At 41.2% G+C, this 24,657-nt stretch overlaps 1 protein-coding gene across 5 annotated transcripts in view; it reads right to left on the bottom strand.

The window, feature by feature from the left end:
* Nucleotides 1-21,870, bottom strand: part of LOC118622623 (mitochondrial intermediate peptidase) — a 176,240-nt gene extending 154,370 nt beyond the window's left edge. For 4 of the 5 annotated variants that reach the window (XM_036250047.1, XM_036250044.1, XM_036250045.1 and 1 more), the window contains exons 1-6: nt 21,676-21,865; nt 19,114-19,287; nt 15,690-15,778; nt 12,852-12,938; nt 4,770-4,833; nt 329-511 (exon numbers count right to left, since the gene is read on the bottom strand). In XM_036250047.1, the coding sequence (XP_036105940.1) occupies nt 329-511; nt 4,770-4,833; nt 12,852-12,938; nt 15,690-15,778; nt 19,114-19,287; nt 21,676-21,864 (786 nt within the window). In that variant the 5' untranslated portion in view covers nt 21,865. Of the gene's footprint in view, nt 1-328; nt 512-4,769; nt 4,834-12,851; nt 12,939-15,689; nt 15,779-19,113; nt 19,288-21,675 lie in introns of all 5 variants that reach the window. The other variant, XM_036250048.1, reaches the window with a different exon arrangement.
* Nucleotides 21,871-24,657: the final 2,787 nt, after the last annotated feature.

The following is a 24,657-nucleotide window of genomic DNA, read 5'->3' as shown; positions in this document are numbered from 1 at the left end:
CTTTCCTCTCTAAAATCAGTAAAAACATATCTTCAGGTAAAAAGAATCAGTAAAAACATATCTTCAGGTGAGGATTAAAAAAAATCTGAGTCAATCATTGTTTATTATTTATCATACGTTAAAAATGAGTTCTTCATAAGAAATGAATAATTAAACCATTTTCATCATTCAAAATGTTATGGAATAAAAATCTGAAGTTAAATTTTTAGGGCTTAGCAACACTGAAGTAATTTTAATGGTAGGATTACATTATCACTGCATTTGGGGTTAAAATAGTAGTGTCACACAGACAGGACCTGAACTATAAAAGAGAACGCAACACACATACCAAGTCATCTGGTGCTTCTGCGTGTAGACCATCAACAATTACATGCTCTCCAGCCAGTACAAAGTTCTGGTGGATGTGTTCTGGTAAGAGATGCTTCTCAATCTTGTTGGGAAAGTTGGCTCCCATAAGAAATCTACTACTCAAATCCAAGATTTTAACATTCAGGTCCACTGCTCTTTTACGCTATATGTAAAAGAGGGGTGGGGAGAAAAAGTTATTTAAAAGCATTTAAAGCAATATTTCACAACTAATTTAATAGACAATCTATAAAGATGGCAAATCAACATTAATATTTGATTTACAACTTAATAAGATATTAAATTAGAACTGAATATTAAATATATTATTTATATCCTAAATGTATAACATACTGTATCGATTCTATTTTTGATACATTTAATATCCAGACAAAAGGTTATTCTTATGGTTTTATAGTGTTCCCATGCTTTAAGACTTAACATAACTTCTAGAGTTCTATTTTACGTTTAGGTTATAAAACTAATCTTTGAAATTAACATTAGGAAGTACAGACTCTTTCCCTATCCCCCAAAAGACTTTTTAGTTAGGAGAATCTAGCTGAATCTAGTCAACCCAATACTTAAAAGTATTTTTAGATTAAAATATTAAGTATTTGAAACACAGGTGGAAAAATACACTGTCTTAAAAGATTAGACCAAAAAGGTGGGGGGAGAGGAAAGGAATTATTATAATTCTTTACAAGAGTGTAGAGAACATCCAGAAGGGGGAACGCACTTTAAACTTCTAATTTTGCATATAGTTGAGTATCTAGAAAATGACAGCAGTGGTGTGGTGAGAACCAGACCGGAGCCCTACGGGCAGGAACACATCTTCTCGCTCTGTGTCTGGCCCTCACTGTCTGAACCTCAGACAGACACCGATGATGATGGGATCATACTGGCACATCTGTGAGAGTTTTATCTGGCAGACACACCTTTAGGACACACAATCTCCCCCCAAAACCGTGTATTATCAAAGGGACAACACAAATGTTTCGAATGAAATATAAATTATAGTTCAGGTCTACTGGAGGATAAGAGATGAATTTTCACTTATTTGTTACTAGAAAACTAGAGGCACCTGGACCTGGGCTCATGAAGGGCATCATGTGAAGCATATGCAAGTCTTTCTGGAAAAGGAATCAATAGCTTTAACAGATTCTAAACTACACTATAACCCTAAAAAATGATTAAGTAGCACTAATACATTTTAAAAAATAAATATACAAGGTGCAGATGTACACTTGATAAGATGCTAAAAAATTAAGTGTATTTTAATAACCACAATTCAAACTGCATGTGAAAAACAATTTTTCAGATATCCCAACAACTTGAGTCCAGATTTCTCTTTGCCTACTTTGTTTCTGATACGGCCAATTAGCACCACCTAATGGTAACAAGTGGAATAACAGAAGAGATGAAAGAAATTCCAGGATAATTCTAAAAATTTTCCCCAAAGCCTTTACTACAAAATAAATTTTTTTATTATTATTTAAAAGACCTTGTCATCTGTTAAAATATCTTGTAAAACAAAAACCTGGTTTACTTCCTGACTTCACCAGCAGTCTGCTGGGCATTTCATCATCCTGAGATAATTAAAGGAACAGTGCTCTGAACTCAAAGGACTTCGTCTATGAAATTGTTAATCTATTACATAATTGCTAAAAAACATATACTTCCCTTAATTTCAACCTTTTAAAGTATATTCAATGAGACCTTTCAAATTAAATAATATAAAAACTATAAAGTTTTTACAATTTTACACCTTTATGATTTGTAGATCATGTTGGGTTTTATTTCAAGATCTTTCTTTTAAAAAAGTGTAACATATCTTCCTTTTTTTTTTTTTTATCCTCACCCGGGGACATTTTTGCATTCATCTTCAGATAGAGTGAAGGATGGGGGGGGGGGGAGAGGAAGAGAGAGAGAGAGAAACATCGATGTGAGAAAGACACATCGAGTGGTTGCCACCCACATGACTCCAACTGGGGCCAGGGACAAACTGCAACCCAGGTGTGTGCCCTTACAGGGAACTGAACCCGGGTCTCTCTGGTCCGCGGGCCAATGCTGTAACCGCTGAGCCAAACCAGCCAGGGCACACATCTTCCTTTTATCCTGTCCTCATGGAGGACCTTTGAGAACACAATGAAGTTACAAGAGACTTAGGAAGTTTGCTTTACTTGCATCTTTAAAGTTTGTGGGTTCCCAGGGAGTCACTTTCTAGGAAGGGCAGCTATTTTTGTAAAAACATACAGTAAAAGAAGCAAGGTCAATGCTGGTGAAACTGACCTTGACTTGACACATATTACTTTTTAGTAAAGTGTCAAAACATCTTTCATGAAGATTAAATAAAATAGGAAAACTATTTACTACAACCTCCCTCCTGAAAATATCAAACTTGGTTAATATTAGCCAGCATTATTATGATTCATTATACATTCATTCAATATTTTATTAAGTCCAAAACTGGTACGCATTAAAAACATGATCCATACTCTGTCCTTGAGAGGCCTATAATTTGGATGCAATAATAACCACAATTTCAATAAAAAGTAGTTAACGATAAATGTCATGTGCAGGAAATAAGTTCAGATGAATACAGAACTCCACCTCAGAGACTGATAACAGCTTTGCAGACACCAGGGGCTGAAGATGACGCCTCGACAGAGGTTCAGGCAGGCAACCTGCTGAGCAGGCAGAGCACGACACCGGGCCACAGATGGGAGGGCACAGTATCACGAACTCACTGAGGCACAGGGAGAGCTGGGAATGCACTGCCGTGTGTTAACTGCTATCTATACTTTCTCAACAGACAATGGGAAGTCACCAAAAGGTTCTGGACAGGAGAGTAACGATCAAATTAATGCTTTGAGGAAATGACCACAATGTTCAGCCAGGTCACTCACCAGAAGACCTGTAGGAAGGGCTAGCTGAACAGGCTCCGGAGTGTTTGACACACAAGGTGGGGCAAAAACAGGTTTATAGTTGTGAGTACGAGAAACACAGAGTTTATTCTTATATTATTATTTATTAATTTCTGTATTATTTTCGATATAAACAACTGTAAACCTACTTTTGCCCCATCTTCTGTGTAACATCCCACCTACTAGCTCTGTGACCTTATATAAATCACATAGCATCTAGACCCCAGTGTCCTCATCTATAAAACAGGAATAATAGAACCAGCCTCAAAGTTGTTATAAAGATCTGATGAGAGATATATGCTTTAAATAGCAAATGTTTAATCACTGTTAATTATGAGTGTCAGAAAGAGAAAAGACCTTAGAATAGCACAGGAATTTGGTGACAAGGATCAAGACGAGTTGTATCTGGGATGCAGACAGATGCAAGAGAAGCTCTAAAGGAATAATCCAGGGACTGGTCACTGAGTAAGATATGAGAATACTGGGAATGGAAAAAATGCAAACTGACTCTAAATTGTTATTTGAATGACTCCAAGAATGGTGGTGTCATTGGTACAGAGGAGTAAACAACTGGCTTAGAGAGGAGAAAATGTGTCCATTCCAGGCAAAGTGACTTTACAATACAGCCTATTAGCCCTGTGGATCCTGGCTCAAGGTCAGGCCAGGAGCGAGTGGCCCCAGCACTCCCAGCAACACTTTATTGTTGCTCAAACCCAGAAACAATAAAAATGACATAATCTACTTGGTGTGTGCTCTGTATCCCCAAACCCTGGCCCTCTTTTTTCCAAGTGGCTTAATACTATACTTATTAGGAAAACATTTTTAAAATAGCATAATCATAGTAGTCGAGACTGCAGGCAAGCAGGGGAGACACCGTGAGCAGGCAGGTCTTCCATGGTGGTCAAGCACCCCATTCTTCCAAGCTGGAGCTTGATACGGAAATGAGGCACTTAGTTTCTTAGGATGTCATCTTCCAGAAGGAGCAGCGGCCAGGGTTAGAAGTCCTGGAAACTAACGGGAACTTGAACAAAACACTTTGTCTTGTTTCCATGCCTGTAACCTTAGGGGCCTCGACAATATATAAAGCCCCTCTCAGACCAGCTTGGACATCGTATAATCCGTACATACTGTTCCAGGAACAAAACTGTGGTCTGTCAGGGACACCGATGCCCCATGAAAGGTCTCAGTGAGGTCCCTGCAGCTCCGCGTCGGCTTCCTGCTCGCGGCCCGGCCTTCTGGATGCCACCCATCTCCTCCTAGTCCCAAGACATCGAAACACCCTGATGTCTGAGGTCACTTTTAATTGTGAATTATCATGAATGATAGGTCAACTTCCAGAGAGCACTACATTCAAATAAAACCTACCGAAGAATTTCATGATGCACTTGACCTAGACAGTTTTATAATATGCAGATTCAAGCTGCACACAAGGACGGTAGCAACAAAGACACCAGCTAAATACTAGTAACACAAGAGGACCCAAAAAACAGAAACTTTTACCTTTTCTTTGTCTAGATGGATTCCACTGATTTCAAAATCAAACATGAAGAGTTCGGCCACTCGCCTATAAACAAAATGAGTCCCAGGTTTTAACAGGCGATAATTATTAACAAAAGTCATTTTTTTTTTTCCAGCTAAATAAATCGGCCTTTTTCAGTCTTCCTCACAAAATGCCAGATGTACACACACACACACACACACACACACACACACTTTGCTTGAAATGAGATTTAACACCTTCAAGTCACGCGAAACATCCCGCTGACGGAGTTTTTAAGCTCTCTTATGGGTGCTCTGGTATCATTTACATTAAGCTAACTATATAGTAAGCCTTAAGTTGAACCAAAGGAATGATGATTACATCAATGAGGCCAAATTTACTTGCTGCTTTTTCTTTTCTTTTTTTTTAATCCTCACCCGAGGACATTTTTCCATTTTATTCAGATAGAGTGGGAGGGAAAGAGAGGAAGAGAGAGAGACCTCAACGTGTAAGGGACACATCAAGTGACTGCCTCCCCCACAACCCAACCAGGGCCAGGGACAAACTGCAACCGAGGTACATGCCCTTGGCGGGAACCGAACCCGGGTCTCTCTGGACCACAGGCCGATGCTCTAACCGCTGAGCAAACTGGCCAGGGCGACTTGCTGCTTTTTTTCTAGGGGTGGTGGAAATCTTTTCAATTGCCCAGCTGTCTTTACTTAAAAATACACCTACTGCATACTGTATGCAATGTACCAAATCAGTACTTGTGGGACATACACACATGCTGCTACTAGACTATACATGACTCTAATACATGTTATATTTAGCATGTATATTTAACAGAACTAAAATCTAACCTGCGTCTGGGTAAAGACTTATGCATGTTCCATATGGCATGGACTCATGAGGGGATAAATACTTTCTAAATGAATTAATGAATACGAGGTAAAAGAAATAATACATTCTTTTTTTTCTTTATTGATTTTAGAGAGAGAGGAAGGGAGGGGGGAGAGAGAGAGAGAAACATTGATGAGAGAGAACATAGACTGGCTGCCTCCAGCATGCCCCCCACTGGGGTTTTGGCCCACAACCTGGGCATGTGCCCTCATCAGGAATCGAACTGGCAACCTCTTGGTGCATGGGTCAATGCTCAACCACTGAGCCATACTGGTCGGGCTACATTCTTAACAGGGATACAAATAAAGTGTTTGGTGAGTTCAAAGAGAGACCATCAATAATATCCTTTGATCTGTGTGCCATATTTAAAGCATCACCTTTTATTCCTTCTTCACTATTGAAAAGCAGGCTCTTCATCAGCTTCAACTCACCATCCTCTTTGCTTTGTGCTAAATTTGCTTAAGACTGGGAGGAAAGATGACTCATTCTTTCTTTTTTTTTATTTTCACCTGAGGACATCTTTGCATTTATCTTCAGATAGAGCGGGAGGAAGAGAGAGAGAGAAACATGGATGTGAGAGAGACACATCGATTGGTTGCTACCCACACGAGCCCAACCCGGGCCGGGGACAAACTGCAACCAAGATACATGCCCTTAGCGGGAACCGAACCGGGACTCTCTGGTCCGAGGGCTGACGCTCTAACCGCTGAGCCAAACCATCCAGGGTAATGACTCACTATTTCAAGCATTAGTAATACTATGCTTTGCAGAGATCCACATTCTTTAATGATCAAAAAATGCAGCTGCAAACTTAATAGGCCCTAATTCTCCTAACCTTTCTTTAATGTAACAATTTCATCAGAATGTCAAGTACTAGCAACAACAACAAAACAATGGCAGAGAAAGTATCCTGGATAACATCTAAAGTAAGGGATACTTTTTCACCTGACTATTTTATATTTAGAAGTACATTTTCCCTTTTGCATTATAAGCCAATTAATATCATGTACTTTCCCATTAGATACCAAAGATATAAAAATGTTGCAATAATAAGATACAGTAAATGAAAGAAAACGTGTGCACTGGAAATAAGACATGCTGTGCAATAAAGTATGGGCTAGGACACACAGCTCTTCAAATATATTGGAGTAAAAATATATGGTACCTGACCTCCAGAAGATAATGGACTAATACCACTCTTAAACATGACTGACAAATATTGTAAGATCAGGAAACAAGAGTATATCTTACAGGCTGCTATCACCCTTGCCCTGACATACCACAACCACCCCTAACGGACCGCCTTCCCTGTACTCCAGCAAGAGGATCTGTCTGAAGGTCAGATGTCCTTAGCATGATTACCCTGACACTTCATGCAATGTCCTATTCTCCATGGTGAGATCTCTGAACACGGTCCTCTACCACCAACCAAATCTGGGGCCTTCTACTATGGGCTCCAATAGTTCTGCTTTAAAAAAAACTGTTGGGTGAACACAGAATTTTTTAAAAGGTGTTGAGGCCACATAGAAAATCATACGGTGAGAAGCCTTCACTGTATAGAGCTATAAATGCTTTATATGGATATTTAAGTATAGTAAGAAAAGGAACAAAAAAATAGCTTCAAGTAATGTTTAAATAAGTCAATGCATGTATTACAAAACATAAAAAACAATTATAATTTGCTTTTTATGTATGAGCTTATTACTTTATTTATAGAGTACAAACCTGTGAAAGTCACCATGATAATTACTTATTTCAATTCCATCCAAATCCCAATAATTAAAAACATAAAACAGTTTATACTTGGACAATTTTTCAAAGACCTTCTGCATCAGATTTTCAGTTTTTCTTCCAACTATGAGCAACTACTTAGAATATCAAAGTCTTTGATGCTGTGCTGGAAACTGAGTTTCTTGGCTAATGAGAATTGTTTTCTTTCTTTTTAATCCCACTGCAAGCTTGAAACCAATTTCAAGTGTAACACCTCTTTATGTTAGTACTTTTTTATTTTTTTCTGCAACTATGTTATCCTGAAAATTTAATAGAACACATTAATAACTTAATAATTTACCTTCTTTCTTAAATAATGTAAAGTGCTGTACTCAAACCCCTACACTATCCCCATTTTCTCTACCTCATACTGATCTCCTTTCCTAGAGTCAACCTACAAAACATACTTTTTTTTAATCCTCACCTGAGGATATTTTCCATTTATCTTCAGATAGAGTAGGAGAGAGGGAGAGAGAGGGAGGGAGGGAGGGAGGGGAGGGAGGGGAGGGAGGGGGGAGGGAGAGAGAGAGAGAGAGAGAGAGAGAGAGAGAGAGAGATATCAATGTGAAAGAGACACATCGATCGGTTGCCTCCTGCACGACCCAGACCAGGGCCAGGGACGAACCGCAATCGAGGAATGTAATCTTGGCCGGAATTGAACCCGTGACTCATTGGTCCAGGGACCAACGCTCTAACCGCTGAGCTAAACTGGCCAGGACACATACCACTTTCTTTTCTAGCAAAGATATTTGCTGTTTGTTTTAATAAGAGAAACATAAAATAGAAGTTGATAAACTGATAATGGAAATTTATTCTGTAAGTTTATTGTATTACATAATATAAGTTTGTTGTATAACAGCTTTACTGTAGAAAGGTATAAAAAAATTAAAATCACTAATCCTAAAATCACTATTAAAATTCTTGTGGTATTGCCTTTGTCTTTTTTTTTAAGGCTATGAAGAACATGGTTAATTAAATAAGATAAATTAGAGATGTTAGCACAGTGCCCAGCATATAGTAGGCACTCGAAAAATGTTTGCTGAGTTTCTGAATGGACATAAGGGGCACTACATTTATTCCCTCACTGAAAACAGCCAGGTGCCCAGGTGCCATGCCAGGGAGGCTGGAGAGTTCTGGGAAACCCAATGGGAGGCTGTCCTGACGAGCACAGGCGGAGGCAGTATCTCTCTCATGAAGACATGGAACTGGGGGCAATGATGTGTGGCTCACACCAGCAGCGAAGACCTTCCTTGCCTTCTACACAATCGACTTTCGCTACGTTACACTGCTGATCAGAATAATTGAGATCTGACTATGTAGACCTCTGTATCTTGCTTTTTCTTGAAAAATTTTATCACAAACTTTGAATATTTCTCTACATCTTTAAATATTCTTCAAAAACATGGCTCTTACTGTTTGGATTGTGTTTTGTCACATGGACTGAAGATGTTTTCACTTTTCCCACTCCCGTAAACCATGCTATAATAAGAATCCTGTTCCATACATCTCTTTACCCTTGTTTGTTTCCTTAGGATAAACTCCAAGAAATTAAAATTAAAATGATCAAACAGTATGAACACTGATATTATTACTAAACTGTCCTAGATTTATCAGTTTATACTTTAAAGATTTATCAGTTTTATATTTTAAACTAGGGGATTCATCAGTTATACTTCAAACTAGAGGATTCATTATCCCAAACCATTAAAACACGATTCTTGTTGTTTTAACTGTCAACTGATGGGTTCTTTGCTTTCTTCTACCATTCTATAACAGTGGTAGTCCCAATTACTGAACGACTATTATATGCCAGATACTGATAAAGCATTTTACATTAATTATGGCATTTAAACCTCATAAATCCTATGAAATAATTTTTCATTTTCCTCTTACAGATGAGAAAACTAAGGCTTGGAGAACTATGAGCCAATATCCAATCAAGACAGTTAAATGCTGGACGCCACATTTCCAGCCACTACTATCTACATAAAACCAGGATTATTACATGCTGTTACAAGTTCAATGGTCGTCTGCTGTCATTCCTTATTTTGTGAAATGAGTTTCACAAAAAGAATCCTTTACCCATTTTCTCTATAAAGGGAGTCACTATTTTTTTCTCTCTCTCTCTTTTAATGACTTGCAAGGCCTCTTAACATAGTAAGTCCATTTAATCCTCATTATGTAACACTTGTCCCATTTGTGTATCCTGAATTTGAATGTGGAAGGGTTTTGCCATAACAAAATTTGCGGTTTTGTTTTTTTAAGATTTTTTTCTTTTATCGATTTTAAGAGAGAGAAAGAGAGAGACAGAAATATCGATGTGAGAGCATAACATCAACTGACTGCCTCCTGCACTCCCCCTGCTGGGGATCGAGCCGGCAGCCTCGGCAGGCGCCCGACTGGGAAGAGGACGGCAAAGGTTTGGTACATGGGATGACACTCAACCAACTGAGCCACGACAGCCAGGGCAAAACTCGGCAGTTCTTATATAATCAAATAAATCTTTCTTTTTGTGGTCTGACTGGTATCATGAGAAGAAAGACCTTCTACATTCCAAGATTATCAATACTTTTATGATCTCTTTTTAAAAAATACTTAATATTTTAATTAATCTACTTTTTTTCCCAAAACAGCTGTCCATTGGCCTAACATCTTTTACTGAAAACCAAGTCTTTCCTTACTAACGTAAAATGACACTATCACATACTAAATAGTTTTATATATATTTGTGTCTGAGTCTAAAATTTATCTATTCTTTCATTGATCTAATTGACTATGCTGGTATAAGACTCTTTCAAATACGTTTTTATAATATGTCCTATTATCTGATACCAGTCCCTTTTCTGTACATTACCAGATTTTCCCTGCCTATTCTGGCATATTTATTATCTATGACTTCAACACCATTTTAAATAACAAAAAAAAAAAAAAAAAAAAAAAAATCACCTTTAGATATAAATTGAATAGCATTAAACTTATAGACCAGTACAGAATGTGATTGAGCTTTCTTTCTTATCTAGAAATACAGCATGTTTGTCCATTTAAATACTGTCTTTCAGGCTTCCCAGGCGTGTGTGTGTGTTGAGGCTCTGTACTCTTTGCTTTCCTGAGTTTATTCCGAGGTGCATTACAATTTTTGTTGCTCTCGTGAATGGTATCTTCCCTCCATTATATTTTCTGGAGAATGTGTTTGTTACATTCTTTGCATACAACAAAGCTCTTGATGGTTTTGGAAAACCACAAGTAATACAGATTTCTTTATGGCTGAGCTTCTCCAAAATGTAAAAATACAATAGGTCAGATTTCCAAATTTACTGACCAATGGGACCCTTCTGGGAATACTTTTGAATAGCAATAGTATTGCAAAGAATACATCTAAGAATAAGATGATAACCTACTCAAGTTAAATTATATCTTCTATATGCTAACTTGTTTGACAAGGTATTTTATTACATCTATTAATTCTTTGCTTAGCCATTGCCTTAAACTGTACTATATAAAAGGTTCCTTCTGGGTGCTAGCCAGCACTTTGGAGGATGTACAAGTACTCTGAGTTTCAGTAATTATTACTTCAAATTCTTGTTTTCTCCCACTTACAATTTACCTTTCCTTCCTAAAACAGTAATATTCTACTCAATTTCTTTTTCCCAATGTATTTATCATTTTGTTATTTTAAAAACCCTATTGGAAATTTTAGTAACATCCAGAAATATGATATGTATCCCATTAACACAAACTTTTTGAATCTAAAATGGTCTGCTAGTCCACTAAAACTTTTAGTCATTAAACATGGAAAAGCCCATTTTTATTAAAATTAGATATGGCTGTCTGGGTAGCTCAGCTGGTTAGAGCATTATCACAATACGCCAAGGTTGTGGGATCCTCAGCCAGGGAACATACAAGAATTAACCATTGAATGCATAAATAAGTGGAACAACAAACTTAGGTCTCTCTATCTCTCTTCTTCCCTTCCTATCTTCCTCTCTCTAAAATCAATAAATAAAGATTGATCAGATTATGTTAAATCTGGCAAAATTAGCAGGCATTTAAGTTTCACTTGTTTTGCTAATAAGACAATACAATGCAAAATATAATAAAATTATATTTTTAAATAACAAAGACAAACTATCCTGATGGTACAGCTAGCTTTCCTGGTGCACTGAGCATCAGGATCAATGAAGTGCAGCAGGAAAACATAAACCCCTGCATACTAGACAGTCAGGTGAAAGCATCCCCAAGACAGTCTCGTTGTGCTACTCATACATCCAGCACTCACACACCAAATTAACACAAGTTCCCATTATCAACTGATCTCGTTGAGTAGGGCTTCACTTGGAATCACAAGCCACTTGTAGAAATAGAAAGGAGATAAGGAAGCAGGAGGAGGGAGAATCAAGGAGTCAAAGGAAGGAAGTGTCCCATAAATAAAAAGTAGGTAAGTACAAACAGGTAAGAAAAAATGTTAACCTCTGTGCTATGACACAAATAATATCTAGGTGGGTTAATAACAAACCCTATAACAACTATTGTATAATAAATAAATCTGAGCAAAGAAATATGGTATCCAAAGTCCTATATCAAATACTTCTATGTATTAACTTAGAAATTAGGGCCCTGGCCAGTTTGGCTCAGCGGTTAGAGCGTTGGCCTGCGGTCCTGAGAGACCCGGGTTCGGTTCCCGCTAAGGGCACGTACCTCGGTTGCGGTTTGTCCCCGGCCCTGGTCGGTTGTGCGGGTGGCAGCCACTCGATGTGTTCCTTTCACATCAACGTTTCTCTCTCTCTCTCTGTTCCTCTCTCTCCCTCCCACTCTACCTGAACAAAAAATGGAAAAATGTCCTCCGGTGAGGATAAAAAAAAAAAAAGAAATTAGGCCTTTTCGATTCAGATTAATACATGTAACCTAGTGAACCACAGTAAATCATTTCAAGGCTCTTGACATCCACCCAGTAAATAAAATCAATGAGCTAATATCTTCTGGTGGTATCAATTAAGGAACTTTGAGAATGAAACTAAACATAACTGTCAACTGTTCATAGGTATTCGTTCACTAGTTAAGCACCTCCTACAGGCCATGAGTGTTGTAGGTGCCAAGGATGCAGCAGTGAACAAAACAAACCAGACCCCTGTTCTCAAGGAGCTTCAAGCCCAGTGAGGTAGAAAAATGATAAGCAAATTAACAAACAAATTAAGTTAATGTTGGAAGTGATTAAGACCAAGAATAAAAACAAAGGGGATTAAGAGCATGACCTCCTACAAAGGTCTTGGAGGAAATACCATTGGAGTGAAGTCGTCAAGAAAGTGCAGGGGTCCTGCAAAGATACCTGTGGAAAAACACGCCAGACACAGGGGCCGTGGGTGCAGAGAGGCCCATGGCCCCTTCCAGTCGCACCTCTACAGCCACAATTCCAATGCATGCAAGGAAATGAGTACCTGGTTTCCGGATCAAGGGAATCCACAAGTTTTTTATCAGCTAGTAATTTTTGCAAACTTTGATATAATTCCACATTTGTATTCAACCTAGAAAAATTACAAATAAAAAATTAAATGATTTTCTAATACCGTGTTTTTGACTTTACATCAAGAGAATGATGTCAGATTCCAGCATACACCTGCCTAAGGCCAAAGGATTGGGGTTTTGTTTTGTTTCTTCATTCGGACTGGGAATAGCATAACCATATGTAGTGTACTGACAAGCAGTCTGTTGGGCAAAGTGTGAAAGTATGAACTGCCTTGGAGGGTGCAAGGACACATTTAAAGTCAGTCAGCAGCTGGAGCCGGAAGAGCAGACCAGAAAGGGAGGAGGAAAGAATGTGGTAGCTGGTGATTTTCTGATCCCACTGCCGCTGAGAACCAGCCCCAGTTAACAATATGCAACAGTCATCTGCTCTGGAGTCAGGAGAGGAGTGAGGACCGAAGGGAGCAGGAACGAACACAAAGACTTTGCAGTCCTGAACTGAGTACCCTAGGCCCTGGGCACCTGTGCTCATCTCGGTGAGAATGGCAGGCCCACACTTCGAGGAGAACTCAAGGCCACAGGCTTCAGAGCCACACACGCAGGCTGCAACACAGGCCCTAATACTACTCTGTGACCTTAGCCAACTTCTTTGAATCCCTCAGCTTGTTAGACCTTAGCTCGCCCTAAGGATTAAATCAGATGATTTGTGTACAACACACACTCCCATACTAACGAACCCTAGCTGCTGTTAGGTAGCCTGCCAGCCTGCCCTTGGCCATCCCCTACCTGAGGACTGCTCTTAACCCAACTCCCAAGTACCACCTTCAGGTCCTGAGTCCTTCTTCCCTGGATGCCAAGAAGCCCTGACACTATCAGGGCTAAATAGTGAGCTGGCTCTAGACACAATGCGCCCCCTGCCTGGTGGATCTTCAGAGAAGGGCAAGGTTCTAAGAACCATCTGCCAGTTTCTACTCAGCCTCTTGGATGGTTAGGTTCCCCAGTCAGGCCACCATCAAAATCCTGCAGTTTTAAATAAACCAAAGGATTTCTGTTGCCATCATTCTCATGGATCACCCTGAACACCAGGGACCTGAGTCAGTCACCTCCAATCAAAAAACACTCAACTAGGGCAGGCACACCACCTCCTCTCCTGCCCCCAGGCATCCATCCCAGGAAACTGGGAGAAAACCATGGTTGGTTGTCCACCTCCTCCAAGCCTGCTCTCCTAGGGAGCTACTCCACGTCAAAGGGGCAGCAGTTTAGAGGTAGCCTGTACTGTACCCCCTTAAGAAGTCTGAGCAAATCTCCCACATATATCTTAGGCCGTAAGATCCTCAGATAAAGTCTACACTTTAGTCTATGTCCAGCATTAATTCTAAACACACACACATAATTACAGGCTTTTTATCCACTAGTGAAAAAAAAAGTCAATTCTACACATGCAACTAAAATCATCTTATTTTTCACAGATCAACTGAAGCAGTTAGTTAAGAAATGACTCCGGTAGACCAAAGGAGAAAATGGGCCGGAGTGTTCAGTGAGAATGGAAGCCAGCTCTAGCGAAGGCTGAGCTGTTTGGTGACTTTCCTTCTGGGTTCCTGGGGAGGCCTCGGGGCAGCACAGAAGTGGATCAACAAAGGAAAACCCTTCCAGGTGGACTTTGGACAACACTCTTGACAACACTTCACCACCAATATGGTTCCCTATTGTCCTCCCAGACAAGTAAGAGCCCAGGGCATCAGGACAGACGGAACGCAGGCACCATTCAGCACGCGGGCAGCACAGGCAAGTAACCCACGGCTCTGGCTCTGACTCTGACTCACATCTTGGGGCCTCTCCCTAGGCAACCCTCTTTCTCCCAAGGAGTCCCCAGCTCCAGCCGCTTCTTCATGCTCAATGTCTGGAATTTGCAGGGATCACATCTCTCCCGTTTAGAAATTTGATTTCCGATGGTGATAACAAAAGGACATGCCTTGTCCCAAAGAGGACGCTCAGAGGGAAGCAGCTGCAGCAGGACCCGAGTGTCAGGTCCTCCTCTTCCAGATTCTGGTCCATGCGTCTCCCGGTGCTGACTGGCCCTGTCCACTTGGTTGTGAATTCATCCCAGGCGAGCTGGGTGCTCTCAGTAGCTCCAGACACTTCCTGGCATGGTACCATGAAGTGTTTTGAATACGGCACTGTCCACCTCCAAGTTATTTTAACAAGCATCTGGGAGCGCTCAGAGATGGCTTACAGTATTTAAATTACCTCAAAATCCCTTTAAAGTAAGCCACTTCATCACAGCCTCAGCCCTCCCAGATGGTGTAGGGTCTCTCTAGATGCTCCTAATTGTAAATCCACAGGGCAGACTGCAAGGCCACTGTGTAGAGAAAATGCTGGCTTCTTGCCCTGTCGCCACAACAATTTAATCACACAACAGTCTAGAAAATCCACTTGCCACTGAGATACTAAAAAAAGCCTTACTTAATATACACAATAAGAATATTGGAGGTTTCCTATATTCCTGACCCCTTTATATTTTATTTTCGTCACAACCCTCAGAGGCAAACCATCTTATTGCCCCGTTTACAGACAAGGAAGCAGTGACAGAAGACAAATAACCAGCCTAGTCACACTGTGTGTGCAGGGAGCGCGAGGGCAGCTGCCTGGCCCGGGCCCTCCGCCCATGCCCACCACCCTGGGCAGCTGGGCAATGCTCACACACACTATCCCCCACCCTGCCGGGGAGGGACACGCCCCACAGATACATTTCCAACGGCACAAAAGCGCCACGACATCACCCAATATCGTAGGGAAGGGGGAACAGAACATACTTTTCTACCACGGTGCCAATACTCCTACAAGCTTCTTCCGCTGCCTCTCTGAATGCTGGCTCAGGGTGAGCAAGTTTCACAAAATCCGCCTAATAAAGAGGAAAGACAAAACCAAAAGGGAATTTGATGCAAAGCTTCCTAAGGGCAAAATGAAAACCTATTTTAGAACGTGCCATCTGGCTTGACCTGTGCGTCTCCACGACTGAAATTCCCCTAGTGGGGCGGAGCGGCTTTTCCGAACCTTGCTATTCCTTGGAGCCAGGTTTGCTTCAGTCCAAAGACTTTACTACTGTTACTTTTCTTTTTAAAAAGTCTTTCTCCTTCACATATAAATACATACCAAGAGAATTCTTCCTAATTCTATTGTTCAAAAAACAGACTTTTGTTCACATATTCTACGACTTTCTAATGAAACTCGTCTGCAACATGGTTCTCGCATGTTAATCTGGATCCAGAGAGCAACTCTGAGAGGCTTTTCTTGTTTTTTAATGGACACATACTCCAGTTTCAAGACTGATTCAACTACATTTTAGCCTTTGTGTAGAAAACAAAGGCACATTCTCTCTTTATATCCCTTTTACTGAGTAGGATTTCTGGTCCCAGCCTAAAGGGCACAGAACTCCCACTGCTAGAGGCTGCTATATTGACCTTAGAATTAAACTGAGCTAGAATTCTTTTTCTTTTTTATTTTATTCATTTTTTAATCTTCACCCGAGGACATTTTTCCATTGATTTTCAGATACAGTGGGAGGGAGGGAAAAAGAAAATCGATGTGAGACACACTGACTGGTCACCTCCTGCATGACCCCAAGCAAGGCCAGGGATCGAACTGCAACAGAGTTACGTGCCCTTGACTGGAATCGAACCTGAGACTCTTTGGTCCTTAGGCCGCCACTCTATCCACTGGGCCAAACCAGCCAGGGCTCTTTTTCTTTTTTTAATGAAATCATGTAAAACTAGATTTTACTTTTCATGTTAATTGCAAAAGAAAAACACAGGGAAACTACAAAATATTACACATTTTTTCCTTTATTCTCCAAGAAGACAACATGTGTGACTTATAAAATAAAATCACCACAGGTAAAATTTCCTAATTTCATGATCAAATATTTTTAATGAAAAACGTTTAAATTCAGTTTCATACAACTTTAGAAATAACAGTATCATTAGTACTAAAGTACCTGAAAAATGAGCTATGCAACATTAACAATATATTGTATAAATTACCGATTTACGTGTTTCAGAATTTATAATTGATATTAAAATTTAAAACTCTAGCATATATTCTAAAACTCATTTGTAACAGTGATGAGAAAAACAATACAGTTACATAGCAACTGTATTAAAAAAGCAAAAGAAAACAAAAAGACCACTCGGTAGAAAATATAGTTTATAAAATTGTTGTATTATAACGGTATTAAACTTATTAGCAGGTAAAATCTTAACAATTCAAAAAGAAAGAAGGTTCTTTGAATATTTTTTACCCAAAGATTCACATATATTAGTTTTTAATGAGATATTATACTTCATAAATATAAAAACCTTCAAAAACAGGATAAGCTATGGAACGGAGAAGTTCAAATCTTTTAGTGAAGAGCAAAAAGCAAACAGGTGGAAAAAGTCCTAGAACACTACCTAATTAGGTGGAGGCCAAGACACAGATAAACAGTGAGTCCTGGGGGTTTTGACCTCAAAAGCAGATAGGTGATTACACATAATGAACGGTGCTGACATTTTCTTTTTCAGACTTCAGTGATATAATTCAGCAGGGAGGTGCAAGACCTCCTTTTTGACAGTGCGTCTCCTGTACCTCCTCCGTCATTCAAAGCACTTGCAGATACTTACTAAAGGAACAGATCAGAGATCCATTAAAACTGAGACCTGACCACCAGGGGCCAACAATGTATCTCACTTCACACCTGAAAAAAACTCTTCAAGATATGTTATCAACTTCCTTAAAACTAGGAAGCTAATTGTGACTGTATGATCCTCTGAAAGGTGTTACTGCTCAATTGGGGTATATGGGAGAAAGAAAATTTTCTGAAAAATAGAAAAACAAAACAACTATGTGGAGATTTTAAATTGGGTGAAAGAAGTCAACCTCAAAAGTGTATATGATTCCATTTACTTGACATTTTAGAAAAGATGTACTATAAAGATGAACGGCAGTTACTAGAGGTAAGAGGGGAGGGGTGGGTGTAATTAAAAAGAGATTTTTTTGGAGTGATAAAACATATATCAATCCTGATGTTGGCGATAACTACATGAAAAATGATTTAAAATTTATAAAACTGTACCATCCTCAGCTCAAAAGTCTAATTTGCTGTATAATATTGTTTAAAACAAATACTTTAAAAAATATATAATGGGGAGGCTAACCAGCTTCCCAGCCTCTCCAGGTAAGGTTCCATCAGACCTGAACAGCCAGCCAGCCCCTGGGAGGGAGCAGAACAGCAGGGAAGAACATGAGCCCTGCAGCCAGACTACCTGGACTCCAAGCCCAGCTTCAGGAATCCTTCCTGGCTGGTTGACCTTGGACACATCACTTAACCTCGTAGTGCCTTTCTTTCCTCAGCTGAAAATCAGATAAGGGGAGGTTGGTTAATCCAGGTAAGGCGGTTACCACAGCCTGGTGCCTAGTGAGAGCTGGAAAAAAGTTAACACTACACTGCTCCAGGAGGTCAGAACTGTGTCTGTCTTGGTCATGACTGCATTCCCAGTGCCTGGAGCAGAGCCTGGCACGTGGCGGGGCTCAGTGTTGACTGAAGGTGAAGAAAGAGCCATGTAGAATCCAACACCAAGCAGACAGCAGCACAGGTGGCCACGGTGGTCACGGTGTGCACCTGTCATCACCTTCACCGACACGACTGACCGAGCTGTGGCTCCGGGGCTGACGCACCCACACTTCTGTCTCAGCGGTGGGTTCACACTGGGTGGAGAAACCTAGGTACACTTCCATTTCAACTTAAAATGTGAAGGAGAAGTCCTTACTACAATCAGACGTCAAAACCTGACTTTTAGTTACAACACATTTCCTGAAAGGTTTATAAAAACTGGTGTTTATAAGATTAATTTTATTGTAAATGAACAGATAAATTTCTATTAGCATTTTAGTAAAAGTCTTCATAAATAAAGAATTTTGGTCATACAAAAAAATCTTTGCCATATGAGAGTCATCATTCTTTTATTATATATTACATGTATATTTTATTAAATATACATATTAAAGTACAAGTTCTAAATATCATGTTTTCCTACACATTTTTCTCATTCTTAATGACCTTCTTCATTATAACAAATTACACACAACAGCTCTCAAATAGTTCAGACATTTTTAACCTTACAGTCTAATATTAAACCTAATAAACTTTAAATTTTAAGAGTTTGGCAGAGGGGGCGTTTCGAGTCTCACACCAAGTCTTACCAAGTCGGCCACCCTGCACAAGGCGTCGGAGAGCTCGTCGAAGATGAGCACGGTCTGTGGCCCAGGCGGTGTGGAGCACGCACGGGCCACAAGCAGGTCGGACTTTCTCAGGGCGTTCTCTTGTGCGATACGAAATCCTTCTGGGGCACTGAGCTCAGGAACTCCAAAAAGACCCTGAAATTCAAAGAGTATTTCCAATTTATTACTGAAAACATGTTCTTTTTGTTATTAAGTATAATACTATTTTTCATAAAAAAAAACTTGGGTTTTGTTGGTCTATTATATAATTATATTATCTGTGATCACAGAGATCACTTTCACATTCCCCAAGAGTATGATTTTTTCCTTCAATTTTTAATTATTTTATAAAAAGTAACAATAAAACCATATGGGTTCAAAATAAGCTCTGTCACTACTATAGAACCTAACTCATAAAGTGGTTAGAAAAATTAAGTGAGAACACATGTTAAAAAACAAAACATTTTAAGAGTGCCTGGCACACAGATATGGTTTAATAGGTTAGCTATAGTCATTATTAGCTGTGTGACTTTGGCCGCCTTCTCTCTCCTAGGCCTAATTTTTTTTATTAAACACAGTGGGGATGACAATACATATCTCAGCATGCATAGAGGTACTAGGTTAGAAAATATATGTAAGTCCTTTAAACACTGTCTGGCATCTAGTGAGGTCCAGTACAAAGTACCAATCATTCCACAAGTATAAATTAGGGACGAGTTGATTAATTGAGCACATAGATATTTCAGAAAGATTTAAATCTATTAAACCAAGTCATAGGCTGAAACTGGCAGAAAATTTTATAGTTTCCAAAAGCATTTAAGTATTTTGATAAAGGCAAAAGTCACTAATCTAATGGGAATGATCTTCTTGGACCAGGTCAATCACGCCTGCTCTAGCGCTCAGGAAGGCCGGAAGAGGCACACACCTGCTTTACCTACTGCATGCCAAGCGTGCTATGTGCACTATACAGATCGCTCACCTAAACCACACAACATATGGAAACACACTTAGGAGGTGAAGAAAAAGGTTGAGGTCACTAATTAATTGCAGGAAATCATAGTTTGACTGGGCTCCCTACACCTCTGAAGCCCACATTTGTTCATGTTTCTGTACTGCAGTTCATCTCTGCAAGTTCTGTCCTGAGAAGTACAGCTCCTACAGGCAGAACCCTGCCCCTCCTCAACATAACCAGCCGCCCAGCACAGTGCCTAACACAAGGGAACTGGAATGACTCAAATTAATTGAGATGTTGAATTCTGTAAATTAACTTTGTAGATGATTAACATGCCGATTTGGGGAAACAACAGGAGGTAAAACTTTCAGGCCTGATAAGGCGCACTGTTTATGCAAGAAAGGAAATTGTTAAGCTCTCTTCAAACTGTACTAAGAAGTTGAAGATATAGACAGCTGGGGCAGAGCAGAATCAAAACTAAAAACAAATTTGATCTTTATATTGATTTCATCTGAGTCAAGCACAGACTACTTCCACTTCCATGTACAACTCGCCATGCTTCTCCTGGGAATTAATTCTCAATCCAGACGACAAGTAATGATAATACTAAAAAACTAAATAAACCTGTTTTTTTAGTCAAACACCAATTCACATATTTGAAAATCTGGTCTCGTTACCTAAAATCATGAGGTACAAAAGAAAAACAAGGCTAACATTAGTGGCTTCCTCCACCCCAAACCAACCTCACCCTCCCCTCCTGTGCTGAGAACTCCAGGTGTTAACACCAACAGTGCCCGTATGGGACTTGGTGCGGCACATTCATACAAAACAGACAAAACTAACGAAGGAGATAAAGTAAAAAAACACACACACCCCATTAAGTTTACTGGAACGACATTCTAGACTCCACTTTATATAAAAATTAATGGCATGATGAAGAAATAAAAAAGGCAAGGTAAAACCCAAAATGGACGAAATCCACAAAAGCAAAGCGAAGAGGCATCTGAAGTCCCTCTCCACTTCTCGGCGAACGGCCGGCCCGCGGCGGCCAGGGCGGCTGGCTGCGGGGCCGGGAGGAGCCAGAACTCAGGCCGTCCCTCCCGCAGGAAGACGCCAACGAGAACCACTCCGGGGCATTCGGGGCATCGACCTCTTCTCGACAGAGGCTTTTTGTTGGAAGAAAACACCAGAGAGCCCGACGCGGTGCAAACGGTCCTCGGAACCGCAGGCAGCTGGGGGCCGCCCCAGGCGGAGGACTCGCCGGGCGCAGCACAGGGAACCTCGGGCCGGCCGGGCGGTGAGGGCGGGAATCGGGCGGACTTCACTTCCAGGGTGAACCGCGTTAAGTTCACGCGCAACAAGGGGTGCACAGACGACGGGTCGAGGCCCCACACTTCCGTGAGGGGACCACTCAAGATCGCCCCGCCCCTCTACCCCAGCCCTCAGTGGGGGGCGCAGGTCACCAGAGCGCAAACAGCCCGCTGGACAACGTGGGTGCGCTGCCATCTCCTCCGGACCCCGCAAAAGGCTCTTCCCGCGGAGAAGGGGCCCGCTCATCCGGTGCCGGGGGCGCCCCCTCCCGCGCCGCTCACCTGGCGCTCGCCGAACAGGTCCAGGCGGAAGCCCTGGGGCTTGACATTGAACGCGGCGCCCACCGGGGACCAGCTGGTGCTGACCTCTCGGGCCCAGAGCCCGGCTCCGAGGCCTCCCGGGCGCGCTCGCCCAGGCAGCAGAGCCGATGCCCGGGCTGCGAGGCCGCCCAGCCTTCCCGTGCACAACATTGTGGCCCGAAGCCCCCGGTCCCCGCGCCCCGAGCGCGCCCACGCTGGGCTCCGCGGCCCGGCAGCCGGCGCTCGGCGTCTCCAAGGCAGCGGCCCGGCGCCCGTCACGTGGGACCTCGCTTTGCGTCGGAAGTGGGCCCCTCCGAGTCCCCAGGGCAAGAGCGTCGCCTCGCCGCCTTCTCGGCGGCCGCCGCGGTCTCGCGCCCCCGTGTGCCTGGAGTCTGGAACGGCCACGCGTACCCTTGACCCAGCGGCTGAGCGGGCCGCCGCGGCGCACCGCGGGATGAGCTGGTCCGGGAGGGCGGAACGCCTGCAGGGCAGCCCGGAGGTCCCCCGTGCAGCGCGCTCGGACATGTGATAACTCAGACTCCTCTCGAAAGATGGTTGAAATTAAATACCCAGCGTGACTTCACATCAGAGCTATGGTCGTGTGGAACCAAGTAAATAAACTATCAGACTTGGAAAATTATTATAGTAACCTACAATATAAATGTGAAGGCAGGGGATTCTGCCAACCTTCAATCAACAAGATAGAGATGAAAAGATTTGGAGCATGAGGAAATCGTGATTTGGGCCTTCCTATGGCGTGTGTGGAATGGTGCTGTGGGGACAAGGGTGGGGACTCCGACAGCCTCTGCCTCCTTGAAATAAATGAAAGTCCCACCACAGATGGAGTCCTGGTCAGGTCCTTGTCCGGGATTTGAGGCTATAACTTGCCAAGGTGAAACACCTCGTCTGCACAAAGGCTGTTGTGCTGCGTGCCTCTGGACCTTAGATGAGTGCAGGAGCATTGAGTGAAAGGGTTCTGTTAACCGCAATGTGTTTTTATTTTGAGTAACTTCTGTGGGTGGAAAGAAGAAAACCAGTAGTTGGGAAAGGAACTGAAGGAAAGTGAAGCTGGCAAAGTAACTCACATCTTGCCTGCCTGTCTCCAGACACCTGCCACGTCTTGATCTCTCAGTGGATGGGGATACAGAATTATAATCAACATGGGACTGGTCCCTTGAGAACTGACCTTTTTGTAGACTTGAAGCCAGATAACGGTGTGAGGAAGAAGACCACCCAGGAAAGAAAGGAGAAAGAGACTGCTCCACAGCCTTCCACCAGTTCTTTAAAATATCACCTCTCCACCTCAGCTTCAGGCAGGACTGGACACCCAGTGATTCCGATAAATCAGTGTCTGCATGCACAGGGTGTTGAGGGTTGCAGTCTTCCGTGAACAAACTAAAGCATGATTCATTTGCCATGGATTCCGGAGGTTTGAGCAGTCCTAATAACGGTCTCTAAAGTACCAAAGAGCCAGAAGCAAAGCCCAAGAGTGGTGCATGCTTCCTATAGACAGCTTCTAAATGTACCCCCTTCTTTCCAACAATTTAGTTTTAAATAAAGTTTGTTTTCAATTTACCTGGAAGAAAAGAAAAGCTAAAGTGATGATGATGATGAAAATGATCATAAATAACAATTATAATTAAGTTACTACCATCCTGTATATATAGAATTTTTTACAAATTAACTATAAATGTATATTTCATCGTGTATACGTGGTAAGTTGTGATTTCCTTTTCTACTGACTTTTTAATCAAAGACTTAAAAGCTATTTAAAATCCTCCATTTCCTAACTCCATGTTCATTAATATCACGTTATCTGTACCTAGTTGGTTCTTAGGGGACTCATTTTTTTCTGGTGGCAGCAATCACATATTGCAAGCCTAATGCCTATTTAGCATGCCCTTAAAAAGATGTCAGATGTGTCCCGTAAAAAAGAAAATGTATCAATAGGTTTGACAAACATGCTTATTGTACATCTTTTACAAAGTGGTTTTAAATCTGAGAGCTTTTCTTTAGCTCAGGATGATTTTTATACAGGGGTATACAACATTTATTTTTTTCCTCTGTAGCCTGGTTCTAAATATCTTTTTTTAAATATTTATTTCTTTTATTTTATTTTTGTGCCAGATGTTTCTTCTTTTTTACCCCATTTACACCCTCGACCCAGCTTAGATGTCCATGCCCATTGGTTATGCATACATGCATATAACGTCTGTGGTTTATCTCCCCCTCCCCCCTTCTTCTGAGGGTTGTCAGTCTGTACCCAACTTCCATGTCTCTGGGTCTCCCTATTCCTCAGATGTTATGATCATTCTATTCCACAAATAAGTGAGATCATGTGGTATTTGTCTTTTTCTGCTTGGCTTGTTTTACTTAGAAAAATACTTTCCAGTTCCCTCCATGTCGTCTCAAAGGATAAGAGAGCTTTCTTCCTTACAGCTGCATAGTACTCTATTTTGTATATGTACCACCACATTTTTTTATCCATTTGTTTACTGATGGACACTTGGGCTGTTTCCAGATCTTAGCTATTGTAAATAGTGCTGCTATGAACATGGGGGGTACATATATTCTTCCTGATTGGTGTTTCAGGCTGCTTAGGGAATGTTCCTAGAAGTGGGATCAAATGGCAATTCAATTTTTAATTTTTTGAGGTAACACCATATTGTTTTCAATAGTGGCTGCACGAGTCTGCATTCCCACTAGCAGTGTACTAGAGTCCCCTTTTCTCCACACCCTCGCCAACACTTGTTGTTTGATGATTTGTTGATGGCAGCCATTCTGACAGGTGTGAGGTGATATCTCATTGTTGTTTTATTTTGCATCTCTCTAATTAGTGATGTTGAGCATTTCTTCATATGTCTCTTGGCCATTTGTATGTCCTGTTTGGAGAGGTGTCTATTTAGGTCCTCTGCCATTTTTTTTTTTTTTTTTTTTATCCTCACCCAAGGACACTTTTCTATT

The sequence above is a fragment of the Molossus molossus genome, unplaced genomic scaffold (genome assembly GCF_014108415.1).
Source record: "Molossus molossus isolate mMolMol1 unplaced genomic scaffold, mMolMol1.p scaffold_m16_p_9, whole genome shotgun sequence".
Classification (NCBI taxonomy): domain Eukaryota; kingdom Metazoa; phylum Chordata; class Mammalia; order Chiroptera; family Molossidae; genus Molossus; species Molossus molossus.
This window is presented reverse-complemented; position numbering and strand designations above follow the sequence as displayed.